Source organism: Callionymus lyra, chromosome 18 (assembly GCF_982586985.1).
Source record: "Callionymus lyra chromosome 18, fCalLyr1.hap1.1, whole genome shotgun sequence".
Taxonomy (NCBI): Eukaryota; Metazoa; Chordata; class Actinopteri; order Syngnathiformes; family Callionymidae; genus Callionymus; species Callionymus lyra.
Genome location: NC_141835.1, coordinates 20,712,770 through 20,732,482, shown reverse-complemented (window position 1 = coordinate 20,732,482; position 19,713 = coordinate 20,712,770). Strand labels below are relative to the sequence as shown.

The window sequence follows — 19,713 nt, the reverse complement described above, 5'->3', positions numbered from 1 at the left end:
CGGATGGATGGACAGAAGGATGGATGAATGGATAGATTTATAGATGCATGTATGTATACATATATTGATGATGGATGGATGGATGGATGGATGGATGGATGGATGGATGGATGGATGGATGGATGGATGGATGGATGGATGGATGGATGGATGGATGGATGGATGGATGGATGGATGGATGGATGGATGGATGGATGGAACGATGGAAGGAAGGAATGTTGGATGGATGGATGGACAGAATGATGGATGTATGGATGCACGTATGGATACATGTATATATGTATGGATGGAAAGACGAAATTGATCAATTGTTGGATTGATTGATGGGTAGGTGAATGGAAAGAAGGAAGAAAAGATAAATGAATTGAAGAAAGGGAGGATGGATTGTTTTTTTTAGATTTGGATTTCAGATCGATTTTATTAGTTTGGGTTGTAAATATCCTTCAAAAGAGACATTTAAATTTACATTTTCTCATCATAAAAACTTTTTCAAAACTCTGTAGCCAAAAAAGGAGCAGTCTGAAGCCAAAGATTATTTTTTCCTATCCTATTTATCCTAACCTATGCATTCAAATCCCTGAAATACCCCCAAAATATCCAATTATATAATGCAGAAGAAAAACACAAAGAAAACGAGAAAAAAAAAAAAAATTCACATTCCGTCATTCTATATTGTAGTCTTTGGTACATTGGAGCTTGAGAACATTTTTTGACTTTTTTCTCCCCATCCAGAAGAGGCTGCCCCTCCTCAAGGTACAACTTATCCGTCGTGGAGGGTTTAGATGGCCAGGCAAAGCCCAAAAAGGTCATTTAGGACCCTCTTTCCATTGGCTTACCACCAATGAGATTGAGAGGGGCTAAAGGGGTAAAGTGAGACGTGAGACGGACACACTCTTGGTCATCAGATCGTCGGCTGCAGAAGCTCCCATGGGGTGTGACATCTCTTGCGGAGAAGGTGGTCTGTGAGGCTGAGAGGTCCCAGCTGGATATAGTCATGCTTAGCTTGACGCTTAGTGGACTCTTGAGAGGGGCTGGAAAACTTTTCCTCTCTTGGAACTTGTAACTGGGAAAGACAACTAGCAGAGATAGCAATAGCTACTGCTAGATAAAACATATATACAACAACCAAGGCTTTGGTACCTGTCTGTCGGAGTTCACCCTGTTGGACGAAGGGGTAACATCTCTTCACCTTCAGGTGGGAGACGTTTACAGACTGTTGTTTGTGAGTATGCCCCAAACAGCAGCTCACGGTATCCAGTCCGCCATTTTTTTAGATGTCTTAAAAGGGTAAGCTTAATTCCTGGGGATTCCCTTGTCTTGCTAGGGTACTTCGACCCTAATTTTGGCAATAAACACCGATAAAATAACATAGCAGCTACAAGAGGCTAAAACAAGTTTTCCCACAGGGTGGCGAGGCTCTCCATAAGAGGGTAAGAACCACAATCAGTCGGAGAAGAAACGCTGCTTCTCCTCGTTGTAAGGATTCAGTTGAGGCGGCTTGGGAATCTAGTAAGGAAGCCTCCTGGACGCCTGACTGGTTCAGGGCAGTTCCATTGGTAGATGACCACAGGAGAGACCACCCTCAAGAGATAGTGGGTCTCATCTGTAGCGACCTGACTCCAGATAAAGCGGAACAAACGAAGAAGAGTCTGACTACATAAAATATATGTGTTTGCCATCTTCTTTCAGAGGAACACTTCACTCACAGAACGTGTCGTCAATGTCTGAACATGTGCTGCATTCACACATCTCTGGGAACACTGAGCTACACTCAAATCAACTCTTGCCCTGAGTGTTTGACAGGATCATCAGTTTTTCTTCTTCAAGAATCAGAACAAGTTCTTCCAACAGCCCGATGTGAGAAGAACAATCTTTAAACAGATATTAATTAGAGCGTTTGATATCCTGATTGCGTGCTGATGGGACATTGTACAGCTTTTTTCAACGTACAAACGATGGCCTCAATTGAAGTGCTGATGAAACGGCTCAGTCGAGGTTATCTGCAAACGTCCTCGCCTGTTGAGTTTGTGTTTCATTCATGGATTTGTTATTGAGAGAATGCTTAATCAGCCTCTTAAAAGCCTTAGCTCCTTTACATCTGTCACTCACTTGAGATGATTTTTTTTTAAAAGCACAAACAGAGTACTTCTCGCACAATAACAGCAATGTTTTTTTTTTTTAAAAGCTGAGAGCTTTTTATAAAGTAGTCCTCCAACGCTTTCTTTTAGCGTAATAGGCTGTGACTATAGTAGTGAAATAGTTTTGCTTGTGGTGCTAAATTGAAACTATTCCTTTAAAGTTTACTACAAAATGATTGTTATTGACAATGATTTTTCGTTCTTCAGTCTATTTTGTAAAAGTGCTCGTAGGAAAGTGCTTCTTTAAACTTATTTGACAAGGCACAATAAAGTGCAATGAAGGTCTCAAACAACCTGGAGCAGCAAGCAAAGTTCAGTATCTGTATCAGTGGAGTCTGGTGTATCCTTTCTTTATTCTCAATTAAGTTCTACCTTACCTTCTGTTTTCAGTCATCACTGCCGTTTCGCCAGTTTTGTTGTAACGTTTCTACGGAGGAAATGACGAATGTCGCCAACAAGTGGCCGGAGGTCTAATTGCAGCACACAAATTTAAAAAAAAATGTGAATATTTGAGTGTTAATTGTATAATAAAAGATTTAATGATTGTCTTTTATACACACACTATTGAAATCTAAACCAAACAATAACTATGAATCAAAATAAAAATGTGATTTCAAAGGGTAAAAAATATTTATTTTTCAAAATTCAATATATCGTGTGTGGCTTCTCCAAGAGCGGTGATGGACCTCATCATCATCATCATCATCATCATCATCATCATCAGAACAACAGCAGCAGCGGGTTCAGTCGGCAAGAGTGGCTGCAGTGTATCAGCAAAGGAGCCAGAGTTCGGGGTCGTTGTGTGCCCAGTTACCAAACAAACAAGAAGATGTGCATGATTACAATTTTCTACTCCAGCACCAGAGGAGTCACCACGGCGTGGATTTATCAGCTCCACTTCTCACCGAGAGCAAATATCATACATCATGTCCGTCGCTCATCGCACAAACTCAATATGCTTTTATTGCTTTTCTACTCTTTACATTTTTCTCTTTCAGCCACATAGAACATTCCGGCTACATCAGTCAGTGGGCGATTGTCAAGGTCAAGTCCTGGCTTTAACAAGTGAGAGCCTTGACATAACGCATACACAAGAAGAAGATGTTGTGTCTGAAGAGGGAACTTTTTTTTTGTCCCTGAAAAATCTTGTGTTTTCCTGGTGTGGATTGTGTTTTGCTCTCTGAGCTGAGCTAGATCCTGGATCAGAAAACGGGTCTTCATCTATCTTAACAGGCTTGTATGAGCGGAACAGTAGAGGGATTGATATAACATTTCAAATTGAAAATATAGACCATCCCTGAACTATTGGAAATTGAAATTGTAGCACAAAAACAAAGTTTTAAATCTGATCATGATGCGTGATAGGTTCATTAGGAATTGTTTATTAGTTCATCAGTGTCAGGTCATCTGAAAATAACATTATATGATCTGTGTGGAACTTATTTATTAAGTATATTTATTTATACTTATTTAGGGGATCATAGAGATTGTATTTATTTTTATTTGTTTTATGCCTTAAAAACAATGACAGACCTCTACATATGACTTTGATTATTATATCTCTTTTGGTCCAATAGAAATTGTATATAATTATATTTATAATTTGCACGTAAACATTTTCAATTTAATTGCTTATCTGGAGTCTGGTCGCGAAGGCAGCAGCTACAGCAAGGAGGCCCAAAATGTCCTCCTTTTGGCTCACTTCTCTCTAGCTTGTCCCGGGTCTCCCACATGGTCTCCTGATTGTGGAACATTGTTCAAACACGCCGTCCAGATAAGATGCCGGATCTCACGACAAATATCAAGTATAAATTGTTTCTGGTGTTTGTTTTGAATACGCTAATTTAGTTTCAACAAAACTATGAAGAACATTTTTTTAACCAATATTACCAATACCTTGTTAATCACTAAAGTAATGATACATTATTCACAGTTAAACTCACATTAACTTACCAGCGGCCACAGTGAATGTGCTTCAAATTGAATCTATAAACCTATGAATATAAACATGAAATATCATTTGGGAAGGGTTTTAAAAACAAAACAAGCAACACTATTTTGAATAATTCAGGCAGTGTTGCATTCACTGTCTGCATTACTATAGTTTATTCCTCCCACTGCCTCCAGGGCCTCTATTAGAATAGCTGTGCTGGATAAAAAGTAAAAACACACAGGATTGTTTAAGTCTATTTACACAAATGTGGCTATTCCTGTCAGTCTATGAACGTTTTAGATGTGATGGCTATTGATCCGTCGAATATTGCAGCAAGTTTGATTTTTCTGCGTATCAAACTCTCTAATTCAAGGACACTGGAAAACATTTCACAGCCCCCAATTTCTTTCAAAAGAACTACATGACGCACTTCCTCCACTTTATTTTTATAAATTCTGAAGTTTAGGGAACACTTGGAAATTACAACCTCGGCTCAAACACACTTCTGGGATAAACACCTGTCTGAGACACTGATCTGTAATGAGTTTCACCTGCTGTTGGTTGTTTTTTTCCTGATCTTGTGTTCGCAGGTCCAGCATTTTGTGTCCTAAATAAAGTTTGTACGTGTCTTCTGACTATGTAGCTCAGTCATCGTGACCTGGAATCACAACAGGACGTGAATCCAGCGGCTCAGATGGATGTATTTTTTACCAAAAAAGGATTGTTATTGAAGGTTTTTATTGATGGGAGCGATCTAGTATTTCCTCACTAGAGTCAGTCTACAAGAATAACTGATGCCAAACATCTGATCAACAACATGAACTGAAGACGGAGCCTGTTTTCAGAGAGTGGCATCATTTCCAGGTCATTGATTGCACAACTGGTGCAGTGAGTCCTGGGTTTCACTTGTGTTGGACTGACCCGAGAGTTCCCCAGACCTGAATCCAATCCGGCACCTCGGAGACATCATCTCTCTCTCCATCCGCAGACAACATGTCGCACCATTGACTGCCGGGGACTTGATTGATGCCCTGAAGCAGGAGAATGAACACTGCTGGGTAGGGGTGTTGTAGAATATCAATACGACGATATATCACAATATTTGTTTCCACAATACTGTGCACCCTTTAAACCTCCGTCCAATAGATGGCAGCAGTCATTTCCTTCATCCTAATTGAATGAAGTCCTGCAAGATCCCAGTGAGGACTGAGGACTAGAGGATACAGTGACTCCAACAGCTTTTAAAACTGATGTTTGAATATATTTTGCTTTCAAAACAAATGAAAGCAGTACTACTTTATCAAGAGTCATGTGGTCTGTAAATTCTGCAACATCAGACTCAAGTACTGGACAATACTACGAATTTATCCTTGTTCCTACAGTATCACAATACATTGTATCATTGTTCCCTTATCAGGTCGCCAGATTCTTGCCAATGCACACCATTTTCTGCTGAGCATCTTTTTAATTGTTTTGAGGAATTTCCACAGATGGATTTTCCAGGATCAGCTGTGATCTGATTTTCCCCTTTGATTTTGAGTACAAACCTGAATCCAAACCTCCACGGCTCAATGATTTTGATTTCCATTGATCATTTTAATGCTGTTTGATCGGTAATGAATACAAATTTTCTACTGGAATATTTCATTAAAGGATGAAATTCACCCTCATGTCTAGTAAGGGTTGAGATTATTTTCATGTTGAGTATGTAAAGGTTATTTTTACATTACAGACGGGCACCATTGAGGTATTTGGATGTCTTTAAGTGTGGTTTTTTTGGATGTAGATAAAGAGCTCCAGTTGCTAAATTAAAATTCACTCAAATTTTTGTCTTTAACTCTCAAAGGGACACAATCACTCTGAAAATACCTAACTCTTAGTCGAGTAGAGTGGAAAATTAGTGAAATTTGAATTTTGGGTGAACCATCACTTTAAAGTATGTGTTTACTTATTTCTTCAGACCAAATGTGGATCTGAGGTGAACCTATAAAAAATAATTTTATGAATCAATAAAAAACTTTTTTTTATGTAGAAGTGGAATATTTTCTTTCGCACGAAGGGTTGCTTTTAATGATCAACTTTTAATATCAGCCATATATATAAAACCTTGGGTTTTGATCCTTTTTATAATAACAACAACACCAAGAGGCGAAAACACACAACATCCTCTGGATAAATCACACAATTAAAAAAAAAAGCACAACGGAACAGCACATAATGATAACATATAAAGATGCCGGTGTTTAAGATAAGATAAGAAAAGAGATAATAGATGTCAACAATTATTAAGACTTCCAATAAGGGTAACGATTATTTTGAAGCAAACTAATTTGCTTGGCGGGTATTTGATAGGAGGACAAACACAGATATTAAGATCTATTGAGCCTCCAAGAATAAAACATAATATTGCAATCAGACTTAAACTTAGTTTTCAGGACGGTTTGGTTTTTATACATTTTGCATACATTGGATTTTGGTCCCTTGTGAGTTTGACAGGCAACCTAGTTAACATGCTCAACTGACACTGATATTATGACCTAGTATATACTCAGATCATTGTATTTTATATTGTGTTGTTTCATATAAAACAAATGCTCACATGAAAAAAAAGATGCCTCCACATTGAGGATTGATTTATTTATACAAGACACTTCTGTCGAAGAAATTCGACATTTAAACTGCAGAAAACAATATGAAAAGAAATCTAAGATTGACTTTAAAATTAATTTGAATTAAAATAGATCAAGTGGAAACTTTGAGAGAAACGGAGAAAAAATCAGGAGTGGAAGGCAGCTCTATAATTCTCGTTTTGAAACGCCGATGATCTGAGATCCTTTTAGTGGACGCCTTTCTGAAACCAAAAGTTCAATTTTTTTCCGTTAAATGCTTCTTAAAGTGAGAGAAAAATCCCTCCTAACATTTAGGAGCAAAATATATAAGATTCTAAAAATGGGTGGACCATCCATTAAGTGCTTTATGACCCACCGCCGGAGATTTGAGTCGCTTCGGCGCCGCTCCACACGTCCTCCCCGACGCTCCACTTTAATTTAAAGACATGATTTAGAACTTAGAGACATGAAACATCATCATTTGGAAACTATTTATTGAACATTTGCAACCAGTTAAATACAGAACTTTCATTTCTCTCTCGACATTCCCCAACAGCAGGGACTGGCTCCGCTTCACTGACGCTCTGAGGAGGGAATGTTGCAGGACTTGGTAAGGCGCACGCGCTGTGCTGGAAGTCATTTGGCTTTTCTGTTGTCTGGTAATAAAGAGAAACGAAATCTGGCTCCGTCTCTTCAATGTGCATTACTGCCTGCCCTTCTCCCCCGATGGGTCGAACCCTGCTTTTCTATCCGGAGAGAAAAGGAAGCTGGCAATGAGCATTGCTGACACGCCCCCTTACTGATGCAGTCTCAAGATGTTCAGCCACTATTGAAAAGCTAAAAAATAAATGATTGACGTGAATATATTAGAAAAATGGCAATTAGTCACTTAATAAACACCTCGCCGCACCTACTCCCAAACAAGACCGGGGTTATAAATTAAAACTGTCCAAATAAAATCAATCAGACGTTGGGCCGCTGCAGTTCCACTTCAAGACTGAAAATCCTTGTTGAAAATACGAATGGCACTTTTCAGTCTCTTGAAACTGGAATCTTGACTCCAATTTACTGACCCCCCTGATCCTAAAAATCAACTCTAATTTACATATAAAGGTCAGGCGCTCTTCAAGCCTCCACCATGCTCTCCCCTCCCTCTCGTGACCTCTTCCGGGGGCTGGGGGGGCGGGGGGTGCGGTGGTCCCTGAAGGCTAGGCCACGGTTTTGAAGGTCTGCAGTATGAGGTTGGTTTGGTGGATCAGTCGGTTTGCGCTGATGAAGACGTTTATCGCCCTGAAAAGAACAAAAAAAAAAGAGAATAAGGCGCTAAAAAAAACATGTTGAAAAGTACGAGTGGATTGCAGATGATATTTCGAGTCACGCAGCAGCTCGAGCTGACATATGATCTGCTGACTCACAGCCACATCTCTGCCCTCCCACTTCTCCTCACAGAGTCCTCAACCCTGCACCCTGGGGGCCTCCGAAACAATGGCCCCTCATAACAGTGTGACTAATGCAAAAACAGTGTCGTGATATCAGGAGGATCTTTGTTCGTCGCTAATACACAGTTTATCCAACAAGTCTCCGTTACCATGGCAACATGGAAGCGACAGCAGAGAATAAAGCTGCTGTAGCGAGTTCATACATCTAAATAAGGTCTCAGAAGAGAAAAATAAAACATGTTTAAACGTACTATAAACTCAGCTGCCGCCACACTGTCATAATATGAACCTGTCATAAAGTGTTGAAGTGCGGCTACAACCAAAATAATGCTTGGAAAGCAACTTATTCACACGTTTATTCAGTGTCAAAGCGCTACTGTATTCGACAAAATGGTGCGCCACGATAGGAGTGAGGACGAAACAGGTTTGGTACGGAAGCATAAAACATTTAAATTAAAGGCTTGTTAACCTTTTTGCCTTTTAACAATTTCGATTCTAGCTTTAAAATCTTCCACCAACACTACTGGGGCTTAACCATTTTTTCCGATCCAAATCAAAATCACAATTTAATAGAATTTAAAGAAATAGAAACGCTTACGAAGAATTACAGTAGGTGGCGCCAGAGAATTTTTTTTTATTTTGGATTAATTTAAAGTTAAATAAATAGGTTTAGAGGTTTTATATACAAATTATGTGGCAGTTATAATATCCATTATGTTTGTTACGCAGTGCTGTGTTATTTAAGGTTTATATTTATACAGTTCAAAGGTTAAATAAAGATATTTTATTTAAATTAATTTATATATTAATTCATAAACTTTTATCATAATATGCAGACCTTGCCTGCAGGGAAAGAGTGTAATATGGTGATTATATCAAACATTTTGTTGGCTTAACTAGATAATAAAAATATTGGGTAGCATGGTCAAAATTAATTGCATACTGAATTTCAATAGCAATATATTCCCCAAATCGTCAAGCCATACTTCTTTTAATTGCAAATTGAGTAACAGGAAGGACCACTAGTGTGTCCCCAAAACCTCTTTGCTGTGAATAGACTCTTTATAAAAGATACTGATACTACAGTTAGTCAAAGAAAAACATTTTTGGCTCAAATTAAGCTTTTACTTTTATAATCAGTTAGAGTTTACCGCTAGTAACCACTATTACAAGCAGCCTCTTAATCCTTAACCCTGTCAAAATGAAGTTTAAGCAAGTTGCAGAAGAACAGAAGAGGTTCTGTTTGTTGGCTCTTCATCTCCACTGTGTGGCGACAGCTGGTTACTGCGAGTGAAACCCTGAACAAACACAAGGATTGTTGAACTTACTTTCCCTCTTTGAAGTACGTTTTGAGGGTGTCGCTGAAACTTTTTGAGTATTTCACAAACTCCTTTTTCTGGTGCTCCAAGGCCTTTAAGAAAACAAACGGTGTTTAAAAAGAGAAAATACCAAAAACAAATATATGTATACATGTATACGTGTATGTGAGACTCACTCTGCGGTTCTGGTACTGATATTTCTTAATGACATTGTTGACTGTGTCCAGGAGCTCTTTAATGGCGCTGGCTATGTCTCTGTGAGGAAGATGACAAAGTTAGCATACAGAGAAAGCAGAAAAGAAGGAGAGCAAAGAAGAACCTTTTTATTATTGTATTATTGCACAGTTAAATCATGGGTCTACTACATGTACATCTGCAGAGTTAAAATCTATCCATTTTTAATATCTAATCAAATTCAGTTCATTATTTACGTTCATGTATGTGCATTCAAATAATAAATAAATGTATTTCTAACATTTCCAACAGGCAAACATCACAAGAATTCAGCAAAGTCATAACACGGCAAAGGTATCTGCTACTGTAAACTCCAGACGCTGACCTTGAGTGTGAGATAGTCTTCAAGTCAAACTGTTCTGCTGCATCCGCATTTATAAGGAGAAGCACCGACGGCGTCATGTGAACTCACTATTGTCGGGTTTTCAAATGTTGTCCGACTTGTATTTTAACACCAGATAAACTTAAGAGGCACCAATTATGGGATCTACATTGCATACAGTGACAACAACACAGTGAACATGGTAGTCATGGTAATTTGCTCCAATACTGCACTTAAATGATATGTCTGTTTCCATCTTTTAGTGGTTGACTGGGCGGCAAAGCATTATGGTATGGTATGCAATGTCGTTTTTCAAGTTGAAATTAATGTTGTTAATTTAATCAAATAACATATTAAATGGTTGTTAGTTTGAGGAAGTCATTCAATGTTGGGGTTGGGAGTTTCAGAAATAAACAAGGAACCCCCGTCATGGAGATTTGAGTGACCCCATAATCTGTGAATAAACACTTCACTATGAATGTACTGTGAATCAGTTGTAGCCAAAAATCCCTCTTGATTAATCGTTTTGAATGAAGTCATGGGCAGAAATATCTTCGGCATCTCTATAGTCATTTATCAAATATATCAATACAAGTATTTCTATTACTTTTAGAGACTGTTCCCTCTGAACTATTGTTTTTAGGAAGTTTTAATATAACATTAACCTCAACAGGTCTGCTGCAGAGGAGAATCCTGCAGGCAAGTTAAACTCGTGCCATAAACCGTGTGATACAATCATACCTTTCTTTAGTCATTGAGCAACCCATGAAAACTGAAATTTTAAAGACCACATGCTGTGGCATTTAATATCAACTCTAAATGATTAAATATGCATTTTATCATTTTTTTTGCAAAAGAACAAGCAAGCGACAATAATGCTCATTAGCTCGACTTCAGTTCTGCAGGTGTTCTGACAGTCCAAGCCAATAGTTGGCCCCGTCTCAGGTCTGCTACCATACAAACCAGAATGATGACTTGGCAAGGATTTTAAAGCCTCCACAGAGTTGTGCTAGTCAAAACAGTCACCAGAGAAGCAGCAGACACAAAACTATGAATAAAAAGTATTTTCCTGAAGCCAGGATAAGTATGCAGATGTCTTTTTAATTATTTAAAGCTCCGGCGCTGCAACAGAGCTTATCGGCAGTTGTGCGAAATGGAGAAAATGATGAGTTTGTGAAGGCTGGAAGTCTCAAACTCACTTGATAGTCTGTAGGAAGCGTACTCTGTCATTGATCTCGTCTGGGATTTTGCTGAGAATGTGTTTCAGAGCTCGGGCCTTCTCGTTCAGGTCCTGGAACTCCTGCTCAGGTCGGTCAATCATGAACTCTGCACATCAAACAAACCCTTTGTTTTGAATCAATGATGTCAAACAAGTAACAAAAACAGAATTAAAACGTATTTTTAATCACAGCCTTAAATAAATTTTAATTCGTTTTTTTTTTTTACCCATTTGGATTTACGATTATAAATACATATCTAAATACACTTCATTCTTACATACAAACGGTCATCTATTTTATCATTAATTTTAAACAACTATTTTAACATTATGGTTACAAATTGAATAAGTTTGAACAATTTGGCATATTATACATTTGATTTGCAATTATATTATGTCAATATTTACTATAAGAGTAAAATATTTGGTTTATTAAATTGATCAAATTTGTATTTTTGTCAGCTTAAACATTTTGGGTATAAATTCTTAACGCTGTTATCTAAGCTTTTTACATGCATGTGTCCCTGGGGTGCAAAACTAATTTGTTATTATTTTTAAATGTCAGCATCAGGTGATGTTTAAATATCGTCCCAATATCATCTTTTGGAGTTTTTTTTAGACATTTGATTTTCAGTTCCTCTTATGTTAGCTCATTAAGAAACCGATGACAGTTGGTACCCACCAGACAAAGAGGTTGGATAGTACTTCCTGAAAAGTGTTAGAATATTTTTGTTTTTCATTTAAGCCTTTTCACAGCCTTTTGACTTGTACATCGCTATAAGTTTTCTTTTTGGCTGGTAAAGGCACCGTTTTTAAATGATGGGAAATTTAGTTGAATGGCCCTGATTTGTTTACCATTTTGGTTAAAAAACAATGACATGACTGCTAACAGGCTTGGCATTTTACATTTTGAAACAACAGGTTGGAACAACATTAATAATTTCTGTCAATATGGGACTAAAATGTAATATCTTTTTGGCATCATGTACAGATAAAGAGTAGGGCCGTCTATTCTCAATAATCTGGCGATACAATACTAGCACGATATAGTATGTTGTGATATTGTAGGAACAAGGATATATTTGAAGTATTGCCCAATCAATTGACTCTGGTTTTGAAAAATGTACAGACCGAATATCCCTTGACAAAGTTGATTTATTTTAAACCAGAATTTGCCCAAACATCAGCTTTAAAATTTGCTGAAATTTGTTGTATCCTCTCGTCCTCAGCCATCACCATGATCTCGCACAATTTCCTTATTCATTTATCTGAGCAGGAAATAATGACTGCGGTTATCTAGTGCCCAGAAGTTTGATATCAACACAAAAATGACCATACGCTGGGAATATTTGAATGTACTGTAAATGAATGAAATTATCTTATTTTATAACAAGTTTTAAAATATTTATAGAAAAAACTATGATAAAGACAACAAAAATGATAAAAAGCTGTTGAATATTGATACATATTGTGAAAAAACATTGCAATATATCAATCTGTCTATCTATATATTCTCCTACCCCTAATTTATAGGTATGGGAATTATTTTGATATTGTAGGAGCTTAAGTGAATCGCCTACCTTCCACGTCATCAGCAGCCATACGCAGTAGAGATTCAGTGAAGTTGATCTGGACATTCTTTTTCTCCAGGATCTTCATGATAATGTCCTGAGTCAGACCCGGGTTCTCCCTCTCTGCCTGGGTGGAGAAAATAAGATCATTAGACCAGGCTTCACTTCCACACAAAAAAAATTGGTGAAGATCACTTTAAGTGAGATAAAAACATGAGAATGTTATTCATAAAATGATTCAGAGGAATGAATGACATCGGTCAGGGTGATTCGAGACTCATCAGGGAGTAGAAAAAGCCCGAGATATGCTTGTAAAACATCTGAATGGTAAAGGCATCTCTCTCTCCAGCGCTGGGTCTAATACATGAATATTTAATCTGAACACTGCTGCTCTTCAGCTTTTATTATGTCGCATCCACAGAGATGGTAGCAACAGTCTGGATCTGGCTGTACACCAGCACAGGTGCTGCATTTGGACTTTGGATATTAACATATTTCAAGATAAGAAATGTCAGCCGAGAATCATGAGGAATTGCATCACATAGCAAATCAATTACAATCATGAAATATTTTAAGTAATCTCTGTTCAATTAAAACACTGTTTTTCTTTTTTGACGTTATGCTGGTGACAGATTAATTTGACATTCGGTCTCTGAGGTCTGTGGATCAGAATCTACTTATGGTTCCACGCACACGGCTCAGGACCAGAGGAGAGAAATCTTTTCAGGCTGTTGCTCCTAAGCTTTGGAACAATCTTCCTCTCTCTTTGCGCTTGATGGAGTCTACTGACTCCTTTAAGAAACATCTAAAGACGTTTCTATTTGTTCAGGCTTTTCCTTGAATTTCTCGAACTCCTGTGTTGTTCTCGGTGTTGTCTTGATCTTTGAAGTATGTACTGTTTTGAGTATTGTTTTTGATTGTTAAAGCGCTTTGTGACCCTGGTCTCGAAAAGCGCTATATAAATATATATTACTTACTTACTTACTTACTTACATTAGCAATTAAAGATCAAGTCTGTGTAGTAGTGAATAATAAAAACAATTTCAGTTTCATAACCTACACTACACAGAAGACATCACAGGTGCTTCCGTGTTCAGGATAAAATATCAAGTTGAAATGCTTAAGTAATGTGTCTCTTTTCTAACATATCAAAAATAATCATGACTATATATTATTTACAAATATTACTCACTTAAAAAACATAAATGTAGGCTGTTCAGCTCTGGTCCCATCAGGTCCAATATTTAATGAACCACAACAACAACTAAGCTTAAATTTGCCATCTATGAAAAACTGTTGTTTGACAATAGATACCTCACCACAGGATGAACACAATACTATAATACCCCGTAAATGCTATTTTTCTTTCTTGTCCGTCTGTAACAGGTGATAATATTGTAATAAAATTAACAAAAAAAAAAAAAGGTCAAGTCTTTAACCCTTGTGTTACTACTTGTTTCAGGCCTTTGGGTCACCTTGACCCTGAAATAACACATGGGTTAAAACACTCTTGAGATCTAGACGTAAGGACACTGCCCTTTATCCCTCAAGGCATGTGTTGTATTAAGGAAACATGTCTTTTTGCAGTAAGCCCCAAAAGTAGTAAATGGATTTTAACAGTTTAAAAAAAAGTACTACAGGTACATATTTTTTCCAATTTCACTTTTTCATTCTTCAAAAATGTTGACATTGGGGTTAATGTAACTTAAATTAGTAACACATGCTGGAATCATCGTGGTCTAAACTTGGTACTATTATAAATGAATGTATAAAGTATTTTTTCTTTCCAGTCTTATCCATTCGCAAAGACTTTCCAGGCACATAAACTACTCCACAGCACCTTTACTCCGATATATTTTTTCATAAAAAAAAAAAAAGGATAAGTAAAGCTAAAAAGAAAATAATCATAAAACATTATTGACAACTAACTTCAAATACAAAACAAACCAAGATTTATTCGTTTTTGTAAAATTAAATATATATATATATTACAGGTTGAAAAACATTTTTCGTTACTAGGGTTTCAAAACCTATTATATATATATATATATATATATAATAGGTTTTGAAACCCTAGTAACGAAAAATGTTTTTCAACCTGTGTTACTATTTTTAACTTTTTTTGGGTGAAAAATACACATTTATCATAGATTATTGAAGGAAAATGTATGTAAACTACAGATTCATATAAACTGTCAACTAAGAAGTTAAAATAAATGATGATTCCAATTCTGCAGCCTTACATTTAAATTGCTCTTACTCTTCTTGCAAAGTTAAAATACAATTACCTCCTGTTTTTTAGTGTAAGAAAACCATTAATAATTATTGATTTGGATATTAACCTTTGTGTTGTCTCCGAGTCAAACTTCCAGAAATACAAATGCAGTGGTGCATTGACCCAGGGACAACACAAGGGTTAAGATTCGTACAGCATTGTTTGTGTTGTATTGGAAAAGTCAAGGTTTGAAAAAAAAATACGCTATTAGCAGAAACTGGTTTTCTCCTGTACAGAAAACATATACACGTCAATGAGAAAGGTCACACAGAACAATGACATAATGGTAAATATCTTGTTCTTCAGGATTACTGATTACTGTCTTAGATTTATGGTTACACTAATATAAAGGGAATTGGTATTTTAATGTATTTACCTTACATCTCATCTCTTAACTTAAAAAAAATGTAAATAAAGCAACTTCATCTCTTACCTTTATAAAAGCCGCTCTGAGTGTTTGAGCTGCTGATAGGTTGATCCTCTCCAACTAGGGGAATAAAAACAAATTACACATACATTGAAATTCACTTTAAGCAAGACTGTACAGTGAAAATAAATCCCTTAGCGAAATGACATAGAATGCATTATATTTGATAAATAGAGGTTTGTGGATGTGTTGTAGATGTCTATAATATTTCAGAATTGAGATTTAATCATTTATATACGATACCCATCCATCATTCTACTTTATAGAGGTTTTATCTCACTAAAGGTGAGCTTTAACTCGTTTGGGGCAATACCACAGCGTCCCCATTACAACATAGAGAGACTTTGTTTACCCAACATGTTCTCGGTCTGCCCAGGGACCTCCTCCCATTTAGACACATGTATATATATATATATATATATATATATATATATAAAAAAAGGAGCAGCAATTCTACTTTGAGAAAATCCCATAAGACATAAAATACAGGCCCATACCCTTAGGGAGAATTCAAACGCTTATTTTAGCTACTTTCTTTTCCATCAGTACCCAAAGTTCATGACTAGACATGAGAGTGGGGAGTACAGACTGACTGGTAAATTAAATCATTACCTACTTATTAACAACAAACTGAGACAGTGCTCATGACACGCTTCACCACACAAAACCCCAGGATGCTTTGAAATTCTTCACCTAAGGGAAAACTTTCTGACCCAACCTGGACAGCTGTTCCAACTGAAAAGCATAGTCTCTGATTTTAAAATGTGATAAATTAATAGGAACAATTGTGATGGGAAACATGAATAAAGCAAAGCCACACTTTCCATAAATGTGGAATTACCGAGAATATGAATTTTAAATGTATCCTTATTCTCACAATGCTATAAAACAAATATTTCAACATTCAGTATGTGTGTTAAGAAAAAAAACATCTAAAAATAAATAATCTAATTGTTCAGGATTTTCCTTATAGCTCTGAAACAATAAGTTTATAATTATCCAACAATACATTCGATTTAAGTATACAAGAAACACATTTAAAAAATGTAGCATGAATATCTTATCTATAAAATATATGCACACTGCAATACAATGAGAACTTCTTCTTTAAATGGCATGAAAGCCCTTCTCAATTTAAAACATTTTCTTGTCCGTTTAGGTTAGGTTAGGTAGAACTTTATTGATTTTTATTTTCCCAATAAGCCACAGCAATACAGCAATTATTCATAGACATAAATAAAAATAAAAGAACTTTAAACAATGTTTAAATAACATTTTAACACATCAATTGTGAAGAAACAATTGCAATTATATGAGCAGAGTCAGTTGCCATGAAAACCAAATAACAAGTGATGGTTTATTACCTCATTGAAAACTGGGTACATCACAGTGTACAGTGTCATGGATACCATGGAGTTTGTCTCCGCTTCATTCTTCATCTCCTCCATTGTCATCCTCCAGGGAGGACTTGCTTTTGGTGAAATGGCAGAAAACTACTGCTCACACCCACACCCACACATGCACTCACCCACTTGCACTCACACACACACACTCACTAAAAACGCACTCCAGAGAAGACAGCTCCTGGAGAAAAAAAAGTTTTAACTTTGAGAAAATAGTGAAACATGAGATTAAAAGCTGAACAAACATTTTATTTTGAGAAAAATACAAGAAAACAAAAGAAAATGATAATAATGAACAACGTCATTAGGTTAATAAATCAAATTTAAAAAGCTTAGACACTTCTTGTCATTCACATTTTATTGTAACACAACATTACTCAGTTTTGCCTTTAAAAAAAATTGAAAAAGTAAAATACATATCTGCCATCTAACACTAAATACTGCATCATGTATTAACTTTAAAAAGAATATCATGTGTTGTTGGCTTGACGATTGCATGTTTGTTAGAAGGTAAATGTTTGTCATATGTTACAGATTATAACGCGATTCCGATGTTAAATAACGAACAATGCGTTTTTAAAATGACTATTTATTAACTGTCAGAAACGACGGAAGCTAAACTGGTAGCCGCTCGGCTAATAAGAAAGTAGCTAACGCACCACGACAGGCCATGTACGTCTGTGGTGGAGTATTTTACACTCGGGGGGTTTAGTTTCGGCGAAAAACAGATTATATTCAACGCAAAATACGAACCGAGAACCTGAGTTCTGGGCCTTTTACCCGATAAGAACGGCGGTAGCAAGTTAACCTTCCGTGCTAGCAGCAGTGAATTGTATCCGTCACAAATTACATAAAAGCACAGCAGAAAACTCTTCCGCGTCACGTGTTCCAATCCGAACGCTTGTGTTTCACACACACATGTCAATACCTTGGGTCTGGCTTCTTTAATGGACGGGTTTCGCCGTCGATCGCCTTTTTAGCTGCTGTGTTTTCTTTACAACTTAAGGCGGAAGTTTTTTAGGAACGGCCTGAGCGACATCTTCCGGACCGTTGCTACGTAAACAGACAGCAGCCAATCACGAGCGGCGGCGGACCCAGCAAGGTTGTGACGTCATCGTCAACATAAACGTCAATGCTTATACTGTACTTTGAATGTGACGGTTTTGATTTACACGACACTTTAAATCAAGATTAGTTTTAATTCACGTAAAATGCTTTCATTATATTTTTCTGATTTTCAGAAAGCTCATATTTAACCTTTATTGCTCTTTTTGCTAACTGATATTGAATGTGGTAAAAAAAAAAAAAAAAAAAATAGGTTAACATGTAAGACAACCTTAATTTGTTTAGTTTTTTATTTAACAAACCTGATGTCGAACAGCACTGATATTATCCAAGCTTCCTGAAAACCACAGGGATACCCAAATACTGTATTTGCATGACCTTGACCTACCAAGGTGATTGATCATTCAGACTGGATTTGATGTAGTGGTGTGATGTAATATCCCAACCGATCTACTACAACTGGCTATATTTTCACAATCATATTTACTTTATTATATAGGATATACATTCCCAAAATCCATAATGTGTTTGTGTCCTCTGAATGTCTAGTGACTTAACAGAGTCCCCACTTAAATACATGTAATTGATAATTAATTGGATACAGATTTAAGTGATTTTCTTTGTTCACCACATTTACCATACATTGGCCCTTGACAGTAGCACTTACTATAAGGACTCAAATGTGACAAAATAATTGTTCTCCATAACAAAGCAATGTGTCTTATTGGTTTTGATGCTGATCCTCACCCTGAACATTAGATGAAGGGCATCATCTTACCTGGAAGAAGAGACATAATCATCTAACTAAACATGTTTACTGAGTCTGGGGTTTTGTACAGAAGCTGTCCTGTACCTGAAGTTGCTGCTCTTTATTGTAGAAATCAATCCATTAATTGCCATCCACCATGTGGACATTTTTGTAACCACAACAGCATAGTCAACATGAAAAATGAAAAATATAAATAAACATACAGTTATCAAACAAATACAATATGAAATCATAATGCCACTGATTATACTACCAAGATCAGAATCAGAAACCTTTATTGGCAGTGTTGTAACATAGGAATTTCTTGTGGTGTCAGTACAGAATAAAGCAGAGAAGCTACTTCATGACATTGTAATAAATCTTTTTTTTATATTATAATATTTCATTTATTGTATCAATGTTTTTATTTCTTAATATATTGTGTATGTATGTGTGAACTGTATGACTACCTAAATTACCCCATTGTGGGACGAACAATGGTGTATCAATCAATCAATCAATTAGTTGTGCATAATACTTTGAACATGAGTGAACCTGGTTGTTTGTCCCTCTGCTCCCTCCATTTTTTTTTTAATCTCTTCCGTCAATTCATATAAATGACCAGATCGCACGTCGTATCTCAGATGGCACCATTTTGATCATTTGAACAAAACTATTTTACTAGTTCAATACAGCACACTAGTGAGCCCTCAATATTGTTGAAGCTGACCACAGCTTTTATTTAGTTCTACAAAAACTGTAACATTGTAATATAAGAGTCATGAATGTGATAGATAGATAGATAGATAGATAGATAGATAGATAGATAGATAGATAGATAGATAGATAGATAGATAGATAGATAGATAGATAGATAGATAGATAGATAGATAGATAGATAGATAGATAGATAGATAGATAGATAGATAGATAGATAGATAGATAGATAGATAGATAGATAGATAGATAGATAGATAGATAGATAATAATTAATTAAGAATCAGGGATAAA

General features: G+C 36.4%; 1 protein-coding gene across 1 annotated transcript; it reads right to left on the bottom strand.

Annotated features, from left to right (window-relative positions):
- Nucleotides 1-7,157: 7,157 nt before the first annotated feature.
- Nucleotides 7,158-17,958, bottom strand: LOC148060908 (programmed cell death protein 10). Its single transcript, XM_087779830.1, has 8 exons — nucleotides 17,818-17,958; nucleotides 16,851-17,070; nucleotides 15,493-15,546; nucleotides 12,794-12,911; nucleotides 11,194-11,320; nucleotides 9,615-9,693; nucleotides 9,448-9,530; nucleotides 7,158-7,970 (listed from the first exon to the last, which is right to left on the bottom strand). The coding sequence occupies exons 2-8, from the start codon at nucleotides 16,938-16,940 to the stop codon at nucleotides 7,889-7,891; spliced, it is 633 nt and encodes a 210-aa protein (XP_087635956.1). The 5' UTR covers nucleotides 16,941-17,070; nucleotides 17,818-17,958; the 3' UTR covers nucleotides 7,158-7,888.
- Nucleotides 17,959-19,713: the final 1,755 nt, after the last annotated feature.

Excerpts from the sequence above, each read along its gene's own strand:
- LOC148060908 (XM_087779830.1), bottom strand. The coding sequence starts at position 16,940 with ATGACAATGGAGGAGATGAAGAATGAAGCGGAGACAAACTCCATGGTA. Across the intron at positions 12,912-15,492 it reads TCAGAGCGGCTTTTATAAAG|GCAGAGAGGGAGAACCCGGG; the intron begins GTAAGAGATGAA and ends TTCTCCACCCAG. Across the intron at positions 11,321-12,793 it reads GGCTGCTGATGACGTGGAAG|AGTTCATGATTGACCGACCT; the intron begins GTAGGCGATTCA and ends TTTGATGTGCAG.